Source organism: Nilaparvata lugens, chromosome 1 (genome assembly GCF_014356525.2).
Source record: "Nilaparvata lugens isolate BPH chromosome 1, ASM1435652v1, whole genome shotgun sequence".
NCBI classification, from domain to species: Eukaryota; Metazoa; Arthropoda; class Insecta; order Hemiptera; family Delphacidae; genus Nilaparvata; species Nilaparvata lugens.
Genome location: NC_052504.1, coordinates 2902077 through 2925199, shown reverse-complemented (window position 1 = coordinate 2925199; position 23123 = coordinate 2902077). Strand labels below are relative to the sequence as shown.

The following is a 23123-nucleotide window of genomic DNA, read 5'->3' as shown; positions in this document are numbered from 1 at the left end:
AAATATTGTCTGACTAAAAATTGGAACATTCCTCAACAAACGTTTTGCCGGTTAGTCGTCCCTCTAACAATTTTTCATCGAATATGTTTGTGTAGAATTTTTCTGATGAATTAGAACAGTATTCAAGTGACTAGAATCCAGTGAAGCTGTCAAACTGGAATAATAGTTATTTACAATCACCTTGAATAATATAAACAGTAATGGGTTATGGTATCAGGTAAAATCTATTTGATGGATTATTAGAGTGGATTCAAGTGGATTCATGGAGTATATGGTTCTAAGTTTCATGCTCACATCATTAGATGCTTCAACAGGGTTTTAGAGTTGGATGCTTTTATCAAATGATGTTGACATAGGCTACAGTTTTAAACAATATTAAGTGATTGCTATAGAATGCTTATGTTTTATTACTTTCATATACTAGAACTGTATTTGAGTGATAAATGAAATTGGTGAGGTCAGACTATGTTGAAAGATTGCTGTCGAAAAATAAGAAATTTTATGATAATAGAGAGTGAATGATAGAACCATTATATGCGTGTATAGCATTCAATGAATTTACTGCACTCTGTTATGAATTTTAATACTTTTTGATGGATAATTTCAGTGATATTTGATGAAGTGGTCGTGCTTGTGGCTCTGAAGTGTCACTCATTGAACATTCTTGACGAATTTTTTGATCATTTTTGATGGATTATTTGACTGATATTCAATGAACTGGTTGTGTTTGTGAGTTGGTTCTCATTCTTGATGAATAATTTAATCAATTTTGATGAACTTTTCGAGTGATATTCGATGAAGTGGTTGAACTTGTGGCACTGAAGTGGCGCTCCCCGTTCCGGGCCGCCCCAGGCGCGTACGGCAGCCGCGCAAAACCGGTTTCCGCGCCACCGATGCCAGGGGGCACCATGCAACTGCGTCACCATGAACCCATTCCTCCCACCCACGAGTACACTAAACCGGTTCCGCGCAACCTCGAGTACACCAAACCGGTTCCTCCGACCCCTCAGGAACCACCACCACCACCCTACCTAACCGCTGAACTGCTCGCCGAACGCACGCTGGATGGCCTGCTTGCCGAACATCCCGGCGAACTGGTTCGAACCGGTTGTCCGCATGTGGTGTGCACCGTTTTGCCCGCACACTGGCGGTCCAACAAGACACTTCCGGTCGCGTTCAAGGTGGTGGCCCTTGGTGACGTCATGGACGGGACTGTGGTCACGGTACGAGCCGGAAACGATGAGAACTTCTGTGCGGAGCTGAGGAACTGCACGGCTGTCATGAAGAACCAGGTCGCTAAGTTCAACGATCTGCGATTTGTTGGACGCAGTGGGCGAGGTATGTACTAAACGCTCAGGTTTCAATATCTTTACTATGATGAAGAATGTGATTGTCAAATTTGGTGTAGTTGTTCTTATCTATTGTTGAGATTTGATCGATTCTGGTATGTCAGACACAGTGGCCGAGGACTATAGTGAAGTCCACGTTATAATGGCAGTGTTTGATTAGCAATGGTTTTGCTATTCTTGTCTATCATAGCGCCATCTCTTTCTAGATTTGCTCTGTAGCCAGAACTACTTTTACCGATCATAGCGCCATCTTTTTCTTGATTTGCTCTGTAGCCAGAACTACTTTTACCAATCATAGCGCCATCTCTTTCTTGATTTGCTCTGTAGCCAGAACTACTTTTACCAATAAATAATTGATTAACAAAATATTTCTTGCTTAATTTATTGCTTAATAAAATATAATTGATTATTTTAAACGTGAATGAACAGTTAATATTGCATCAATAAGCCTGTATCAGCTACCGTCTATAGAAGGCATTGACAAAATAGAGGATCGGCAACGTTGTTCTCCTATCTTTCCCCACTGTCATTATAACGTGGACCTGACCATAGTTCATTAGTTATAGCTACTGCTTGAATTCCGTTGAATATCCAGTGCTAGTTTTATAGGCACTAACATTTATTTATTTATTTTATTTATTTATTCGTGGACAGAATCACAAATAATAAAAATATGATTAGGAAGGAACAACAGGCTTGTCCAAATCTATTCCATTCCCAATTTTTGATAAATTAATAAAATGTCCAAAAAATAGGTTATGTTTCTACTGTGAAACGTCTATTTCATTTTCGTCCAAAAAATATATATATAAGCTAAACATTTTGAATTTAGATAAATTAAATCACCAAACTATATTTAAATATAACACTTAATTACCACTCCATGTCGAATTAATCAAGCTATTTTATTCTTTTATTATTACTCATGAGCAAATGTCTGTCAGGTGATAATGAGGTTGGACAATAGATGAGAATTATTCAGTCGATGGCTCTCGAAGCTTTAAAGACCAGGGGAAGTTTGTCACACAATGTGTTAATCAAAGGGAAACTATGAAAAAAGTTTGAATATGAATAATGACGACTAGCATAATATATCCAACTTAAAAACATGCTCAGAACAATTCGTTTCTCAGTCGATAATCTTTGAAGCATGAGGGACTGTAGCATGAAGGTTGAAGCTCAAAGGATTGAATTAAGATTGCTAGACGGGGGAAAATTGAAGGAAAACAATGAAAATAGGTTTCAAGATGAATAATATCGACAAGCATGATTCACTCAAATTTAAATAATATTCAGAATAATTGGATTCTCAGCAAGTCGATGAAATTTGAATCATAAGGTTGAAGCTCAAGGGATTGTATGAAGGCTTTCAGACGGGGGTAAATTGAAGGAAAACAATGAGAAATACGTTTGAACATAAATCGACTGAAATTATGTATCCAACTTAAAAAAAAATGATTCTGAGCTAGTAGATCAGTAAATCAATCATAATAATCATTGGTTTTGAATGTATTATCACTTCATGAGTAATTGACCGAGCGAAGTGAGGTCTAAGATTTAAGTCGACGGTTTAGCATTTCTCTTAATGTTTAAATGTTTGAATGTTTGAATGTTTAAATGTTTATATGTTGCGCATTCACGGCGAAACGCGGTAATAGATTTTCATGAAATTTGACAGGTATGATCCTTTTTAAATTGCGCTTCGACGTATATACAAGGTTTTTGGAAATTTTGCATTTCAAGGATAATATAAAAGGAAAAAGGTGCCTCCTTCATACGTCAATATTAGAGTGAAAATCAGACTATAGAAATATTCATCATAAATCAGCTGTCGAGTTGACTATAAATCGCATGCCATGACGCATGCAATTCAATATCTCAATGTAACTTGGTAAAAAATTAGCAGCAGTGTAGACTATAAATTGTAGGCCTCATTGAATGCAATTCTTATGCACTATTAAATAGGATGCAAAGAACTGCTCGCCTGGGCGCCTAGATGTCTTCTGCTTTTCTCGCGCTAAATTCCGGAAAGCGTTATATGATAATTAAATCTTGTGTAAGCATGATCTGATCAAATAAATAGTTAGTGTATCAGTGTGGATGTGCTTATAGTTTGGGACGTTGTTATAACTGCGCGAGGTCTACTGTTCACAGAACTACTGGTTTATTTTGGAATAAAATTGTATAGGAAGTGTAGGAAGACTAACCATATCTTGGTCTGTGACAACACCTAAATTTGAAAGAAAATTATCGAAAAAATAAGGACTAGCTTATTATTTTATCTAACAATTTTATTCAATCGGTGACATTTGTATCGTGAATAAAAAAATATATAATTAAAAAGACAACTGAAAAAATAAACACAACAAACATAACAGTTAAGGAATGAATATTTTGTTAAGTGAACAACTACAAGATTCTACCCATTTCGGACGATGTGTAACCTTATCTAAATTTGGGAGAGGAATAGCACAAGGTTAACTCATTTTTCTCTCCCTATCATTTCGATGATGTACGTATTGTATGAATCAATAAAGAATATTCAAGTATGATCCAGCATGGTTCAGTTCTCAGTAAGTATAGAATAGAATTACTTTTTATATTTTTTGACGTGGTGAAGTTTGGACAATAATATCCACTCTATCAGTTAGTCGATGAATCTTGAAGCATAACGGATTGAAGCATGAAGGTTGAAGCTTAAGGGATTGGATAGAGCTTAAAGCTTAAGGGACTGGATAAAGCTTGAAGCTTAAGGGATTGGATAAAGGTTGTCAGACAGGGTGCAAATCAAAGGGCCTGAGTTTGTCAGAGGTTATCTGCTAACTAACCTGACCGAGACAAACATTGTCTCCCCGTTTGTTAGTAGCACAGGTTCGAATCTGCGGCAATAGACCCACTGCCTCTCCTTCGTTAGCACAGTGAGGTCCACGTTATAATGGCAGTGGAGAAAGATGGGAGAACAGGGTTGCCGATTCTCCGCCACGCCACTGTCTGTGGTTGATCACCTGATCTACTTTCAGCCTACTCCATTTTATTAATCAATGATTTGATCTTATCTACCTATATAATTATTCTACTCTATTAATTTTCTGTTTTTTTTTTCTCTCAAATACTCATATTAATTAAAACTTTTACAATATTTCCATTCATAAATAAATCCTTAGTTGAATTAATGAAATTAACGTTTTGGTAGAGAGTTAGTGGGAAGGATATTTTGAATATTCTTTCCGAAGAATGAACATTGATATGTCCAAGGCTCCGCTAATTTATGTAGATGCATGAAAATATAATTAATTATCTATAGCTATTATATTACAAATTGATTTTTCATATCAATACAGTTCAATAATTATTTTCTTAGTCTATATTATGTAAATTCATCTATAATGTTGCTGTATTGTGAGCTATTGTATATAAGAGTATAAGCCAGTATATATTGTAATCTACATAAATAAAGTACTCAATCAATCAATCAATCTGTCTCCTATAGAGGATAGATGATACCGGTATATCAGATATACCAGATTCTGGTGTAATATTAACTGTTCATTCTTCTTTAAAATACTCAATTATATTTTATTCATCAAGAAAATATATATTTTCAATTAATTAATAATACATTTTCATAATCAAGCATTGTTGAGAGACGATATGACGACGTTGCGGAGCTAGAAAAGGATAGCCCTATCGGTTTTGTCGAATGATAGACAAGGATAGCAACACCAATCCTAATCAAATACTGCCATTATAACGTGGACCTCACTGGAGCAGTCTCTGCCTTCATTAGGTAGTTTGGCGTTGTTTGAGTCTCATTGATGACTCAGTTAGAATCCGACTTCGGATGCAGTCTTCCGCATCGTATGCAGTGTCCGCAGACTGTTTGCAGACTGTGTGCAGACTGTGTGCAGACTGTGTGCAGACTCTCCGCAGACTCTCCTCAGAGCCTTGGAGTCACACGTGGCTCAGTGTTGAAGATTGCGGTTCAAATTCTGCAGTGACCGCAGAGTGTAAGCAGAATGTATGCAGATTCTCCACAGAGCCTTGGAGGTGACACGTGGCTGAGTGGCTCGTTAGCACAAACAAATAACATATAATATAAACAAATAATATAGACGAGTCTAAATTGAAGATTGATTTTCAAATTCTGCAGTGTCCACATATTGTATGCAGAGTATATGAAGACTGTCCGCAGACTCTCCTCAGAACCTTGAAGGTCCTACTTAGCTGAGTAGCTTGTCAGCACAAATAAATAACACATATAATATAACAAATAACTTAGATAATAAACAAAATATCGGGGTACCGAGCTTCGCTCGTTATTTATTTATTGACGTTTGATAAACCGAACATAATTCTTTAAAATGATTGGGGAAGGACTAACAGGCACAGCCCAAAACTGTTTCTTTCCCGAATTTTGATTAATACACTATAAATAGTCCAGAAATTAGGTTTTGTTCCTACACTTGAATTCAGGTTCAATTTTCTGTTCAAACATTTGAGAACAAAAAAATTATAATTTAGATTATATACAATCCAAATTGAATAACAAAATATAACTCACTAATCACTTGAAATTGTCAAATAATGATCAACTTTGAAAATTATGATATACTACTCTAGTTTAGGAGGATTATCATGTCATGTCAACAAATCAGATTATGTTGATCAAATCGATTAAATTGTCTAGCTAGATTGAATCTCTCGCTGATTGATTATGATCACACAGCTGGAAATAATTCTGTCTCTCTCCAACACAGGCACACGCATCTTCTGTTATCGAGAGACGACGAACTAATCATTTGTTTCCCAAGGATGAATTATCCTTTTTATGTCGTTCAGCGAGTTTCCAAAAGAATGAGACCTAGTGCAATTGAATCTTCATATCTTAAACTCACTATGTTCCAAATTTCGTAAAAATCGTTAGAGCCGTTTTCGAGATCCGTGAAACATAACTAACCAGATATAAAAATAACCAGATATAAAAATTCAATCCATTTCAATTCAATTTATTCCACCAAAACACAGAGAACAGTACAAAGCTGTGACAGTCGGAGAAAGAAAAACAATAATTATTATTCTAAATATCTATATCAACTATCTGAAAAATACGACTGGAGGTGAAGAACTACTGGCATAAGTGAAACACTTGTTCGCCAGAAAAATAACCAGATAAGAAAATAACCAGATACAGAAATTACTCGCTTAATATAATAAGGATAACACATAATATAGACAAGTTTATGTTGAGGATAGTGGTTTAAATTCTGCAGTGTAACACAGATTGTATGCAGACTGTATGAAGATTGTCCGCAGATTGTATACAGACTGTCCGCAGAGCCTAGGAGGTTACACGTGGTTCAGTGACGCGTAGCGCAAATAACACAATTTATGGACAAGTTGAAGATTGGCTCCAATGCAGCTATGGGATCAAATATTGGGATATATCATAGAGAGAGATAACAGAGTACCTGAATAATTTTGACGTGATGTTTGTTGATAGAGTATTCGGTTTCTATAGAGAGATTGGTTGGAAAGAGAAGGTAACGAATGAAGAGATGTTTCAAAGAGTTGGAGAGAGAGGTTTTCCACAGAAAGGAATAAAAAATCTGGTGTGGCGCACTCACACAACTTTCCTTGCCGTTATGAAAATTGATCAACTGACGCTCGTGTTCCCGCGCATATAAAAATCTACTATTTTAAGATCTGAGATAGCTGGTGACAGGACAATAACGCTGGAGACACACGAAGTCTGCTATCTCTTCATTGAAATGATTCAATGATTCAACAGTTGCCAACAGTTTGCAATTGAATAATCTTATTTTCTCGCATTTCGAGCTTATTTTCAATTTTAGGTGAAAATGTTACAAAACATAAATTGTAGAGATTTTCATGCTGAATCTTCTCCACTTAATTTTTTGTTTAGATTGTATCTTGAGCCTGATAATTGGAAATCTAAAATCAAACTTTGCATAGATGCTCCTGAAATTTTTACAGATATGGGAGTTGTGGCAGTCGATAGAGCTTATCAATGACTTTTCTAGGTATGAATTTGATTGAAATCTTTGGAGCCGTTTTCGAGAAAATCGCGAAAAACCCTGTTTTTGACAACATTTTGCCATTTTAGCCGCCATCTTGAATTGCATTTGATCGAAATTGTTCGTGTCGGATCCTTATAGTGTGAGGACCTTAAGTTACAAATTTCAAGTCATTCCGTTGATTGGGAGATGAGATATCGTGTACACAGACGCACATACACTCATACACACACACACACACACACACACACACACACACACACCACACACACACACACACACACACACACACACTTTTTTGGACTCAGGGGACCTTGAAACGTATAGAAATTTAGAAATTGGGGTACCTCAATTTTTTTCGGAAAGCAATACTTTTCTTATCTATGGTAATAGGGCAAGGAAAGTAAAAATAGGATAGCACAAGTAATTGGTCATATTCTTCGTTATGAAGTATTAACAAAAAGAATAATGGAGAGAATTGCTACAGGAAGGAATGCGCGACGAATGCCAAGACTGGAGTAGATAGAACAACTGAAGAAGGATGTGAGATGTGCCAACTACAGAGACCTCAAAAGGATAGCAGATGACAGAGAAGCATGAGAAAAAGAGAGAGAGAGAAAGATTCACTCATTTTTTCTCGTTTCCTTCTTCTTTCCTTTTTCTCCTTTTCATCATCTCCTTCCTCCTCTTCTTCATCTTCTTCTCCTTCTTCCGCCTTCTTTATTCTTCATCCACTACTATCTTTCCTCCTATTCTCACTTATTCTTTCTCGTACCCTTCTTCTTTCTTTACTTTCCCTTCGTCCTTTTTTTCGTCCCCTACCTCCTCTTTTTCTTCTTCGTTCATACTTCTTCTTCTTCTACTTCTACTAGTTATTCTTCCTCGTCCCTTCTTCCTCCAATTTCCTCTTCTTCTTTTTCTTCCTACTTCTTCCTCTTTCTCCCCGACTACTTTCCCTTTTACTTATTTTCCCCTGTTTCCTTCTTCTTCCTCCTTCTTCCTCTTCCTCCCCGACTAATCTCCCTTTTACTTATTATTCCCTGTTTTCTTCTTCTTCCTCCTTCTTCCTTTTCCTTCCCGACTACTTTACCTTTTACTTATTTTTCCCTGTTTCCTCTTCTTCCTCCTTCTTCCTCTTCCTCCCCGACTACTTTCCCTTTTACTTATTTTTCCCTGTTTCCTCTTCTTCCTCCTTCTTGCTCTTCCTTCCCGACTACCTCCCCTTTTACTTATTTTTCCCTGTTTCTTCTTCTTCCTCCTTCTTCCTCTTCCTCCCCGACTAATCTCTCTTTTACTTATTTCTCCTTGTTTCCTTCTTCTTCCTCCATTTCTACTTCTCCTTCTATTCCCTCTTCTCCTTCCTCTTCCTCCACTACTTCTTCTTTCTCTCTTTTCCTTCTTGCAAGACATGCAATCTTTACTTAGTGTCGAACAGGAAATCTTCCCAATCTGGAACCTTGAAGGGTTGACCTCTCTTGACTGACCTTTCAACTTCACCATCACGAAAATGCCCTTCTCATACTTCTCATAATAACCCTTCGATCGTTGTCAGTAAGCCCTCCACCAGAGTAAGCCCTCCACCGAAGTAAGCCCTTTATTGCAAGCTCCTGGGTAAATTTGAGTGGCTTAACAACCCTAGTAAAGTACACAATTCGCTTCATCAAAAGCACGACTTGTCTACAGTCAGATTTACGTTATAATGGTGGTAGAAAAAGGAGGATAGGGTTGCCAATTCATGTCGTGTCTCAGTAGTGTGTCGATAGAAAAGATATCATTCCATTTCTTTCTCAGAGAATCGACAATTATTTGTTGAAACACCGCCGATTTTGTTGTAACATCACAGTCAAATTATCATGATTGTCGTTATCCAAATTGCATTCAATCTTTATTCTCATAATAGTACTTTACGTAACAAGTCCGGTAACGATAATTTACCGCATAAGTATGATTGTTTCTGCCCGAAACATAGTTGAGGGGAAGAATTATCATACGAATGCGGTAAATACGTTACCGTACAAGTTACGTACAATATTTTCTGTCATACTTATCTGAGAAAGAATAATATTGCTTAGAAACAGAAACCATTACCTGCTGCTGCTCGAGCAACTGCATTCTATAAACATGACCTTAGCCCGTAGCGGCTAGTTCTTAACAGACAGACCCTTCGAGCTCAAATAAAATAATAAAGGCCTAAATTTATTATAAGATTTCAGATGAGTTCTTATAACTTGAAACTTCTTAAATTATTTGAGTTAGTATATCAATTACTCAGATGTTATTAGGACTCAGTAGAGTCCTATAACATACTCGACTGTAAAGAGAACATAATAATGATCTCTTTACAGTATAGTATGCTGTAATGAAAATCACATGTTTTCTTGTTCTGCAAACAGCTGTTTACCGGCTTGATTTAATGCATGAAAAACAGCTGCAATTGAGTAAGTATGACAAAAATTGATGTTTCATACTTTGTAAAATTCGTTGAATAGTAAGCAATACTGTCATTCAATGTAAATTGGTGTATAATTCTCTATCCATTTTATTGATACAATAATTAGTATATCATCAAAATGATAGGGTGAGAAAATAAGATAACCTTGTGCTATTTTATTTTTTCTCATTTCTCCAGAATTAAACAATACAACAAATCAAGGTTAACAAATCAACACTTATTACAAGATAATAAAATAAAACCAACTATCGAGAACTAAAAACTGAAAATTTTTTCAGGCACCACCAGCAAAAGGAAAGTCTTTGACCGCTGGTGGGAGTCGCAAAAAGTCCGATTTAAAATAAAAAATAAAAACAAAATAGAAGTTACAATACAAAATCGAGTTGATGACAAGAGAAAAAATACTTTACTGCAAGAAACAAAAGCGTGATAACGAATTTTGAGAGAGAGACAGAGAAAAAATAGATTTTCCAACAGGAAAAGCTAAAAAAACAGAGATAAAAAAAATACGACTACCATTCAGGTCTCAGTAATTACAATGGAGATTGCTTTAAAAAATATATATTTATCCTAAATCTAGATATTATGATTACACATATCCCGAGATAGGTGAAGTCAAGAGAATAGGTGATCAAGAGAAATGATAGCATATTGTTTCTCTATGGTTAAGTCTTGTAGTTCTTCACTTCACAAAATTTTTCAAGTTTTTACTTTCATCCAGTATATATTCCAACATTCATAAATGAAGAACTCTGATCTAACCAATCTCTACCTTACCACTGTCTTCTATAGAGGATAACTGTTTACGGTACCTATATCTGATAATAATATTGAAAAACTGAAATATTATTCACAACATGCTTTTACAATGCAATTATCAGGGAAAACAGTATCATGATGGAAAAAATAAACGAACTTCAACAGCTGTGGTTGAAGTTCAACAAGGATTCAACGTTCAACGAAGTTCAAAGTTCAACGGAAATATTAATTTTTCGTTCTTGTGATCAATCATATTCCATTCACCACTATTCATATTCCTCAATTATTAAATAATAAATTTCCATGATTGAGATGAAATATTTTTTTCATTTAATGATTTTATAGATCGTTGATAAACGATCTGTCAACGTTGGAGCTAGAGAGAGATACACTATCTGCTTTCTCGAATGATAGACAAGAATAGAAACACCAATGTTAATCAAATATTGCCATCATAACATGAACCTCACAATAGTAAAGTACACAATAATAATTTTTTTTAATTGGAATAAAATATTCTCTTTATTGAATGAATCTCTACATTGTTGATAAACGATCTGGCAACGTTGTAGCTGGATAAAGAGAGCACTATCAATTTTGTCGAATGATGGACACGGATAGCACCACCAATGTGAATAAAATACTGCCATTATAACGTGGACCTCATTATAATAAAATACACAATTTGTTTCCTCAAAAGCAAGACTTGTCTATAGTGAGGTGACCGTTTTGATGGCAGTGGAGAAAGAAAGGAGAAAAGCATTGCCGATTCTCTGCCTTGTCAATGCCTTCTTTATAGGATAGCTCATACCGGTGTATCTTAGTGTAATATTAACTATTCAATCTTGTTAAGAATAAGAAATTTAATTGTATTTCTAAAGGAAATATATTTCTCAATTATTGAATAATATATTTCTTCTACAACTACGCGTAAAGAAAGAATTTGCATACTCAATTCTCCTCGTAAAACAGCTTATTTCTGAGGAGAATCTACTTTTTCGCTCGCTAATTATCTGCGCATGCGCAGAAGAGTTTCTTTTCGCTTGCTAATCAGCTGATGATAAGCAGCTCGCCAAAAGACAAACCACTCTCGGTCAGATCTTGATCTAAAAAGTCGGTAATTGTACCGATTATACAGCCATGATGGATATCAGTATAGACAAATTATTATAAACTCCGCCAGATATAAGTGATTTAACAGGTTTGTAAAGTTGTAGAAAAATTTTGTATCTAATTTGCACGTGATGCTTCTTTATCGCTCTTGCAAAATTATCACGCTCCGCTTCGCGTCGCGTGATAACTGTTTTGCGCGAGCGATAAAGTCGCGCATTACGCTCTTAATACATAAATAGCTATTCCTAATTGAGATTGAATATTTTGTTAATTGATTGTATTTCGAAATTGTTGAAAAACAATCTGGCAACGTTGTGAAATTAGAAAAAGATAGCGCTATCTGCTCTGTCAAATGATAGACAAGGATAGCAATACCATAGGTGCACCCTTGTTATTCAAAAGCTGTCCTTAGAACGTGAAACTCGCTTAAGTAACTTTTTCAGACAATTGTCGACAAAAAAAGATACAGAAAATAAAAACCAAATGCAGCTACAAAGCAACCCTCGTAATTATCATCATCGCCACATATTATTTCTCAGGACACTGCCTCCTAATTGTTTGTCGAAAAAAAACTAATCAGGTACGCCTTGATAATTATTTTCCAAGCCGCCAAACAAACGCATGGCCTCAGAAAACTTCCACAAAAAATTAAACTTGACTCGTTAATTGGTGCGTAGGGTGGTTGATGGAGAGATCCACTAACCTTGTCAGGACTGGTTAAATAGGATGCAGCGTATGTTATCCATAATAAATACTGTCAGTTAGAAGTATAGTGAGGTCCACGTTATAATGGCAGTGGAAAAAAATAGCGGAACAACGTTGCCGTGGTCAATGCCTTCTATATACGGTAGCTGATACAGGTTTATTGATGTAATATCAACTGTTTATTCTTGTTTTAAATAATTAATTATATTTTCCAATTATTTCATAATATCGGGGCACCGAGCTTCACTCGTTATTTATTTATTGATAAACAGAGCAGAATTTTTCAAAATGATTGAGGAAGGACAAACAGGCACAGCCCAAAACTGTTTCTTCCCCGAATTCTGATTTATACACTATAAATGTTCCAAGAAGTAGGTTATATTTCATACACTTGAATTCCGGTCTAATTTTCAGTCGAAATATTCAAAAACAGAAAAGCTCTAATTTAGATTGTTAACAAACCAAATTGAATAACAAAATAACACTCACTAATCACTTGAAACTATAAAATAATGATTAACTTTGGATATTATGATAAATATACTCCAATTAAGAGTGATAAACCATGTCATGTCAACAAATCAGATTATTTTTATAGAGTCTATTAAAATTTCCAAATAATATCTCTCGCGAGATACGGTAAGCTGTTTGAATGATTACACAGCTGATCTCCCACACATGCACACGCATTTTCTGTTATCGACAGACAACGAAATCTGTTCTTCCAAGGATGAATTAACCTTTTAATGTCCTTCAGAGAGTTTTTCCAGGGATGAGATCTAGTGCAATCGAATTTTTATATTATAAACCTACTATGTTCTGAATTTCGTGAGAATCGTTAGAGCCGTTTTCGAGATCCAGTGAAATACAAACATATAAACATCTCAACATCCAAACATCTAAACATATAAACAGAAATATTGCTCGTTCAATGGTATAGGATTGAATTTTCATAATCAATATGATATTTTTTGTTAATTAATGATTAATTCTACATTGTTAAAAGACGATCTGGCAACAGAGTAAAGCGATAAAGAGATATCGCTATCCGCGTTGTTGATTAATAGACAAGGATAGCAATACCATTGCTAATCAAACACTGCCATTTTAACTTACAATAATTAATGAGCTACTCTGTTTTGATAACCTTAGGTGCTACTAGTTTTAAAATTTAATTTTCCAACATTTTTTGAGAGAAGAAGAGCCCTTTAGTGAAACTGATGAATCCTTCCATGGAATAATGGAAATTTCCATGTGAAGTAATAATAATTCATAGTTGAGAAATTTCATCACGAATTTATTGACTATTGAACAATTTTCAGATTGACTCATTCCAATGTTCGAGTTTTACTAGAGTATACAAGTTTTATTTTTTCGTCACAATCCGTCACGTGTTAATTAATGATTAATTATACATCGTTGAAAGACGATCTGGCAACAGAGCAAAGCGAGAAAGAGATAGCGCTATCCGCTTTGTTGAATGATAGACAAGGATAGCAATACCATTGTTAATCAAACACTGCCATTATTACATGGATCTCATTGGCTGTAATAATATTGCTTCAAAAATATTGTGTAATTTTTTGAGATCGTGTGAGGCGGGATGCATAATTGAGTTTCAACAGGCGCAAAGCGTTAAAAGCAGTACACTTTACAACAAGTTAATTCGCAAAAGCAATCTTTCATGTTCCATGTGTTTTAATGCCTCAACAATGACCCACCCTGTGTATCCCTAGGTGCTTAGGGAGTGAGTGAGCAAGTGAGAGAGGAAGAGTGTGTGTGAGAGAGAGAGAGAGTGAGAGAGGGTGTTAGTTAGAGAGAGAGGGTTCAAAAACTGTGCATATTTTTTTTTATTTGTCTCCCACTGACTTTCAAAACAATGGCAGCGGTTTAACACACAAAGAATTTAATGACTGGATGGAGATCTTGTCAGAGAGAATTTTTATTTGCCGTTTCAGTTGACCACTGCAGTTCAGAAAAAAAGCCGCCCACTTCCAAACTTCATTTCCAACGTGACAAAACTGTCCCTTCAGTGAAAAAAGGGTGTGTAAGTTGATAGGGTAGCTAGTACTCGGCCCGCGAAGATATTAATTGGGTTTTAAAAAATGAAAAACGAAAAAAGAACTCGCAACGTACGGTAACGACAGTTGACCGACCTTTCTTCCCCTTCCCCATTTCTCTCTCGCTGGCTGTCTGTCACATACGCACACTGTCTCTCTCTTTCTATCATTTGTCACTTAGCACGCAAACTTCATTTTTTAAGGCTGTCTGTGTTTTGTCAGATGATGTAACAAACGGAAAACCCGGTTAATGAAAGTATCGCTCCAAAATACTTGATATTCATCTTGTTAGAGGTGGCTCTAATTTTCGAATGTTTTTTTTTAAAGTCTCCCAGCAATCATCCCTCATACACTTCCCCTCACTCTCTCACTCTCTCTATTTCTTTCTCTCTCGCTCAGTCTTCCTCTCTCCTCCTTCTCTCACACACACTCTCTCTCTCACTCCCTTTCTCTCTTTTGGTAGGGAGTTAGTGGGGAGGATATTTTTAATATTCTTTCCGAAGAATGGACATTGATGTGTCCAAAGCTCCGCCAATTTATGTAGATGCATAACAATATAATTATCTGTAATTATTATATAACAAATTGCTTTTTCATATCATATACAGTTCAATAATTGTTTTCTTAGTCTATATTATGTTAATTCATCTATAATTTAGCTGTATTGTAAGCTATTGTATATAAGTGTATGAGCCAGTATATATTGTAATCTACATAAATAAAGTACTCAATCAATCAATCAATCAATCAATCTCTCTCACTCTCTCTCCTGACTTCAAAAAAAAAACATTTTTTGGAACAAATGACTGAAACTTTCGGGCTCTAGACCGTTCACATGACAACCATCCCTCACCCATTCCACCAATATAAACCTTTAAACCTGTTATAGAACGAATTTTATATATATATTATATAAACTCATGTTATTTCAATTATTCCCAGCATACAAGTTGATAACCCTGATCTACTTTCAGCCTACTTCATTTGATCTTATCTACCTATATGATTATTTTACTTCATCAATTTTCTGTTTATTTCTCTTAAATATTCATATTGATTAAAACTTTTACAATATTTCCATTAATAAATAAATCCTTAGTTTAAATAATGAAAAAATAACGTTTTGGTAGAGAGTTAGTGGGGAGGGATATTTCTAATATTCTGATGAATGGACATTGATATGTCCAAAGCTCCGCCAATTTATGTAGATACATGACAATATAATAATCTATAGTTATTATATTACAAATTGCTTTTTCATATCATATACAGTTCAATAATTATTTTCTTAGTCTATATTATGTAAATTCATCTATAATTTAGCTTATTGTGAGCTATGTATATAGTGTATAAGCCAGTATATATTGTAATCTACATAAATAAAGTACTCAATCAATCAATCAATCAATCACACACCCTCTCTCTCTCACTCTCTCAATCCCTCTCTCTCTCACTCTCTCAATCTCTCTCTCTCTCTCTCTCTCTCTCTCTCACTCTCACTCTCACCCTCTCTCCCTCACACTCTCCCTCACTCACTCTTTCTCTCTCTCCTGCATGCTCTCTCTCTCTGTCAGCTGTCCCTCACCCACGACCGACAATATTTTCGAGAGGGCGAAAAAATGACCAACCCTAAACCAACTTTTTTCCCGCTCAGTTTTATTGTTTAATCTTTTTTATTTGTCACCTCAATTACGACAGACATTTTCTGTCCACGGAATGGGGACTTCACTTTGAGGCTATCATATCATGGTCATCATCATCATCATCATCATCATCATCATCATCATCATCATCATCTCCATCATCATCATCTCCTCCAGTTGATTGTAAAAAACGTGAAAGGGATGTAAAGTGGATTGATATCCCCCTAACCGACAAAGCATAAGGACTTAAATACTCAAAAAACGTCGGCTTTATCGCGCTAAACGTGCGTTCTAATTCGCCATCTATAATGCATGCATGTGGATGCGAGAGTGCTGTCATATGTTATTGTGACACCGCATCAATTCATCTATATTGGTTAGACGGGTTTAGGAACGATTAAACGCTCGTTAAACTCGTTCGACAGATATTAACTGGAGTGTTTCGATGTGTTTTCCTTTTTGAATATGTATTTTCACGACGTATTTGTTCATTAATTTATTTATACAAACATAGACAATAGCTGAATGGGAAACATATCCTTTTCAGCATTGTAACTTGGAATTCAACCATAGAGAGGAGATGATATAGAGCAGATTATAGTGATAGAAATAAAAATCCAAATATTTTTCAAAAAATTATATACCCACAACTTGTCTCGGCTATGATGCCATTTTCAATAATTGTTCGATAATGGCAAGAGTAACTCTAACGGAAAAAGACAATAAAGATTATAATATATTGGAGAGAATTATAACTATATTGTTATGAATGCTATACAAGAGTATTTCGCACGAAAGGTGTAGCACCAAAAGATTTCACATGAAATTTGAACAAGAATTTTCCAGTAAAATGTTCTTATAGCGACCTTATTTTCCGAGATATAGATTTTTCGATATCTTTGAGAAACGTGTCAATAACTATCAAACAATTAGGCTAGACGTACACCAGTTAGTCAAGACAAGACAAGACATGATCAGACACGTTTAGTCACAATACTTCACATAGTTGTTTATGAAGACATGTCTAATTACAATGTAATCAGTGTGTGATGCGTCATAAGCAACTATGTGTAGTATTGTGTCTGATCATGTCTTGTCTTGTCTTGACTAACTAGTGTGTGCCTAGCCCTAGTCGAAATCTGATTCTAATGATACGGTTGGAAAGAGGAAGAAATGTTTGATAATATTTATAAATTTGGACCGTTTTTCGATGGTTTTGCACATTTTATAACTTTGCACAAATTTGGTTTTGAACTCGACTTATGTACTTTTTTCAAATTTGAGGGCTCATATGAAGTATAAAAGCGTCAAACATACGAAAAAATGGTATATATTTTTAATCAGAACTACAATATCTATATTGCAAGCACCTATTTATATAGTGACTATTCCCTTCCCAACTCTCTTCATTTCTCAAAATCAAGCCCACTTCATTCTATAAAAATTGGTATCAATAAATCAATATAGATATTAATGATATAATGGTAATTGAATTAATGACATGTTAGTATCGATAAATCAGTATAGAAACAACCCTCTCAACAAGAACTATACTACAAATCTTTTCTCTCAATCCTAAAACTTTACAAAAGTTCGGGAAAGGGCCTCCTTGATTGCATACTTGCTTGAAATCAGCTCAGCGGAAGTTTGTTAAAGAATTCCGGTAGATTGAAATCAAATGCTGATCAGGAGAAGATAAGCTCCCGGAAAAAGATTGAGGGTTGTTTTACAAGGGGTTGGGGGCGATAAAAATGATGTCGAACAAAAAAACTGAAATCCTGAGCTTAGGCGAATAAGCCGGCGTATTAAGTTGAGACCCTCAATTGCCTACCTCTTTCCCTCTCTCTCCGATTCTCTACTCTCCTCCACCCCTATTTTATCCCTCTTCCTCCTTTCCACCCCTCTCCAATCCTCCATCGTAGCCCCTTCAAGTTTTTTTTGTCGACAAAAAGTCGAACAGAAATAATGATGTTACTTTTCGGACGATCTTAGTGTTGGCAATCCCCTGAAAATCTGCCAGTGTTGGGCAAAATTACGGTATCAGGGTTGAAATGAAAGGACTTAAAATGGAAGGACTTAAAAATGGAAGGACTTGAAGGCTAGTCAAGGAGTGTTCTCTCATCAGAGAGGGTGGACTTATCTTGAACGGACAGTTAAGGGGTGGTTTTTAAAAAGTGCAAGCGAGAAGGAGAAGGTTAACGAGAGTGAAAAAAGGCGGAGGAGACGCCCGCAGAATGATAGATGGAAGGAGAAGTCAAATATATATTGAGAATGGGAATAGGAATAAATAATTGGGAAAGAGAAAGAGAATAGGGGATGGGAGAAGTACAAAAACAAGAATTGGAAGAGAAGAGGACTAGAGTTCAAGGAGAGTAGGGATCATGAGAAGAGAGGAATCAGAGGTGGTAAAATAAGGAGAAGAAGGAGCAGAAGAGGAAGACGAAGAAGAAGAAGAAGAAGAAGAAGAAGAAGAAGAAGACAGGAGAAGAAGAAGAAGAAGAAGAAGAAGAAGAAGAGAAGAAGAAGAAGAAGAAGAAGAAGAAGAAGAAGGAGAAGAAGAAAGAGAAGAAGAAAGAGAAGTAGAGGAAGAAGAAGAAGAAGAAGAAGAAGAAGGAGAAGAAAAATAAGGAGTAGGAGGGATTAGAAGTGATAGGAAGAGATTAGAAGTGAGTTTAAGGTGCGTACAGACTTATTCGCCACGAGCACGCGCTTTCAACTCCCCATCAGCTGATTGAATCATCGATGAATATATTTTCTAGACAGAAAAAATAAATGATTTTAAAATAATGAACCGTTAATATTACATGAGATATACCGGTATCAGCTATCCTCTATAGAAGGCAGTAGCAAGGCAGAGAATCAGCAACGCTGCTCTCCCATCTTCCTCTACTGTCATTATAACTTGACTTCCCTATTCTCAAGAAGAATGAACAGTTTATATTACCTCAGAAAAACGGGCGTTTATGTCGCAACTTTTACTGTTATCTCAAGCCGATTACTGTCGATTTTTACTGTTTTGACCGGGTAAGAGTGTATGAACGGCACAATATGAGAGACTACCAGCGTCATAAAGCTTCACAGGAAAGAACTACGTGGACTATAGGCTTGAGATAACAGTGAAAGTTGCGACATAAACGCCCTATACCATGGGATATCTACTTATGCTATTGTTTCTCTATGATATTATTAAATACATAGTTTATCTATCACCTATTCCATCTTCCCTCTATTGTATTTTATTATGAACTTCAATTTTTCATAGTATACTTTCATGATAAGTTTCACTCCACATGGATGCAAATAACAACTTTAGTTTGCTAATGTGATAATACTTTAGTTGATGTTGATGGCTCAATACGTACAATATTATTTTCTTCAATATTTGTAATTATTAATACCAATGCGGAACTGAAAATAATTATTTATTTCTTAAGTTTAATTAAATTTTTGTAAATGTTACCATAGGCAAGAGCCTAGTAACAATTGTCAATAAATATCTCATCTTATCTTATCATATCTTAATGAGTTGACAACATATAAAATAAAAAATAAATAAGATGTACCTGGATGAACTATTCTCTATGGGAGGTAGTGACAAGGCAGAGATTCGGTAGCCCTGTTCTCCTATCATTCCCTAATCCATTACAACGTCACTATAGGAAGATGATAAAAAGATGATACGAAGATTATTCAAAGATGATACGAAGATGATACAAAGATGATAAGAAAATGATACGAAGAAGTTACGAAGATGATTCAAAGATGATACAAATATGATATGAAGATGACGCAAAGATGATACAAGGATGATAGACAAGGATGAAAACACCAATGTTAAGACTGTGAAAAGACTAAAAATGAACTTTCTTTTGTTGATATTTTTCAAAGTTTTTCGATTTGCATATCATCAAGCTATCAAAATAAAAAAGTTTCCTCAGGAAAACATTTTTCCGATCATTAATTTTTGAGATATGAGCGCCTAAAGTTTAAATTTTTGGGACAGAACATTTCGAATTCGGTAAGAGATAAATCCATGAGTTTTAAAGGATTGATTTTTCATGGGATTGTTGATCTATTAAAACAAAAGTTTTCTGAAAATATCAATTTTTAATAAAGTTATTTAATTCACCAAAAATGACCAAAATAGCTCAACAAAAAGTAATTTTTGGTTTCTGAAAATATCAATTTTTAATCAAGTTATTCAATTCACCAAAAATGACCAAAATAGCTCAACAAAAAGTCATTTTTGGTTATTTTTAGTAACTTTATCAAAAATTGATATTTCCAGAAAATTTTTGTTTAACTAGATCAACAATACCGTGAAGAATCAATCCTCTAAATCTCATGGATTCTCTTACCGAATTTGAAATGTTCTGTCCCAAAAATTTAAACTTTAAGCGCTCATATCTCAAAAAGTAATGATCGGAAAAAAATGTTTTCCTGAGAAAACTTTTTTATTTTGATAGCTTGATGATATACAAATCGAAAAACTTCGAAAAATATCACCAAAAGGAAGTTTATTTTTAGCATTTGCACAGCCTTAATCTAATGCTGCCCTGCCGTACTAAATAGAAGGGAATAAATTTAAACGATTGAGTGAGTGCCACTAACAGGAACGAAGAAGGGATAATCGAGAATCAATTAGTCACTACCTTTTCTTCCTGTTTAACTTTGCTCAGAAAAGCAGCCAATATTCTCCCTACTCCCTATTTCTTTCCCTTTTCTCTCATTTTCCTCCAGGGGTTTCTTCCCTCAGTGTAATCTTAATCTCACTGTATTTCACCCACGCACAATCTCACATTAAGAGATAATGTGGGCATCACTCTCAGTGTTAATTTTCAATTTTTGACTGTGAATGATACTGTATTTCTAATCTCACTGTATTTTATCCACGCACAAGCCTAACAGCTAATGTGGGCATCACCCTCACGGTTAATTTACAAGTTTTTACTGTGAATGATACTCACTTGCATCTCTGGATTGTTCGTTCAATGATGATGAGGTTTAAAGTTTGGGTGAGTCCCGAACCACTGAGAAAAGTGTTCGAAGCTCTCAGCTGTCAGATGAATTTGAAAATGGCAATAAGAGTTTGTAATGAGGGATTATTTATGGCTTTCAAGGGAAAGGAGTAAGATGCATTGAATAGAAGTATCATGGAACAGGTATTAAACTTCATTCACCTGGGCTGTGATATATTTTACAGGAAAGAGAGAGATACCATAGTGGGGTCCACGTTATAATGGCAGTGGAGAAATATAGGAGGAAGATGTTGCCGAACTTCTGTCTTGTCAATGCCTTCTATAGACGGTAGCAGATACAGGTTTATTGATGTAATATTAACTGTTAATTCTCGTTTAAAATGATCAATTATATTTTATAAAGCAATAAACTATACATTTTTATTCATTTGATAATGAGTAATCATTACGCTATTGTTTCTCAATGATAATAGTATCATGGAACCGGTATTAAACTTCATTCACCTGGGCAGTGATATATTTTACAGGAAAGAGAGAGATACCATAGTGAGGTCCACGTTATAATGGCAGTGGAGAAATATAGGAGGAAGATGTTGCCGAACTTCTGTGTTGTCAATGCCTTCTATGCATGGTAGCTGATACATGTTTATTGATGTAATATTAACTGTTAATTCTCGTTTAAAATGATCAATTATATTTTATCAAGCAATAAACTATAAATTTTTTATTAATTTGATAATGAGTAATCATTTTATTTGATTACCATAGTAAAGGTGCACGCTATAATGGCATTGGAGAAAGATAGGAGAACAACGTTGCCGAACCTCTGTGTTGTCAATGCCTTCTATAGATGGTAGCTGATACAGGTTTATTGATGTAATATTAACTGTTCATTCTCGTTTAAAATAATCAATTATATTTCATCAAGCAATAAGCTCTATATTATTTTAAATTTCATAGTGAATTCACGTAATTAAGATTTAATATTTTGTTAGTAAATTATCAATTCTACATTGTTTAAAGTCGATCTGGCAACAGAGCAAAGCGAGAAAGAGATAGCGCTATTCGCTTTGTTGAATGAAAGAGTAGCATATCAATACCATTGCTAAATAAAAACTGCCATTATAACGTGAACCTCACTCCTATGCAGTGTTTGCTGGTTAATTATTGATCATAACACTGAGGTCGGTTTCGATACTGACTTATCGAAACCATTATATCATAAATATCTGTATTTACATTGTGATACTGATTTATCGATCATTATATCGACATTTAAATAGTGTTTCGATACTGATTCAGTTTTCCATTATATCGACATTTACATGGTGTGGGAACGTGCAGTACAGAGAAAGCTATAGTGAGGTCCACGTTATAATGGCAGTGGAGAAAGATAGTAGAACAACGTTGCCGAACCTGTGTTGTTAATGCCTTCTTTAGACGGTAGCTGATACAGGTTTTATTGATGTAATATTAACTGTTAATTCTCGTTTGAAATAATCAATTATATCTTATTAAGCAAGAAATTATATATTGAATTTATTTCATAATGAATTCACATAATTGAGATGAAATATTTTGTCAATTAATTATCAATTCTACATTGTCAAAAGACGATCTGGCAAGAGAGCAGAGCGTGAAAGAGATAACGCTATCCGCTTTGTTGAATGATTGACAAGGATAGCAATACCATTGCTAATCGAACACTGCCATTATAACGTGGACCTCACTAGAGACGTCTGTAGCTCCATTTCAATCTCGAATTGTATCAATCAATCAATCAATCAATCACATCAATCAAGTAGACCTCAGTGCATTCCCAAACAAAACTCAACTGCCAACTCAAATTGGGAAAAGCGAGAGCATTCAAATGCATTTTCTCTCTCAGTCAACATTTCAACAACTACATCCTTTGAATGCATTTTCTCAGTTTGTCAACATTTCAACTACGACAGCTTTCAAATGCATTTCCTCAGTTTGTCAACATTTCAACTACGACAGCCTCCAAATGCTCCAAATGCATTTTCT

General features: G+C 35.2%; 1 protein-coding gene across 2 annotated transcripts in view; it reads left to right on the top strand.

Annotated features, from left to right (window-relative positions):
* Positions 1-716: 716 nt before the first annotated feature.
* The window catches only part of LOC111056533 (runt-related transcription factor 3-like), a 72627-nt gene continuing 50220 nt past the window's right edge, over positions 717-23123 (top strand). For both annotated transcript variants that reach the window (XM_039427478.1, XM_039427468.1), the window contains exon 1: positions 717-1338. In XM_039427478.1, the coding sequence (XP_039283412.1) occupies positions 894-1338 (445 nt within the window). In that variant the 5' untranslated portion in view covers positions 717-893. The remainder of the gene's footprint in view (positions 1339-23123) is intronic.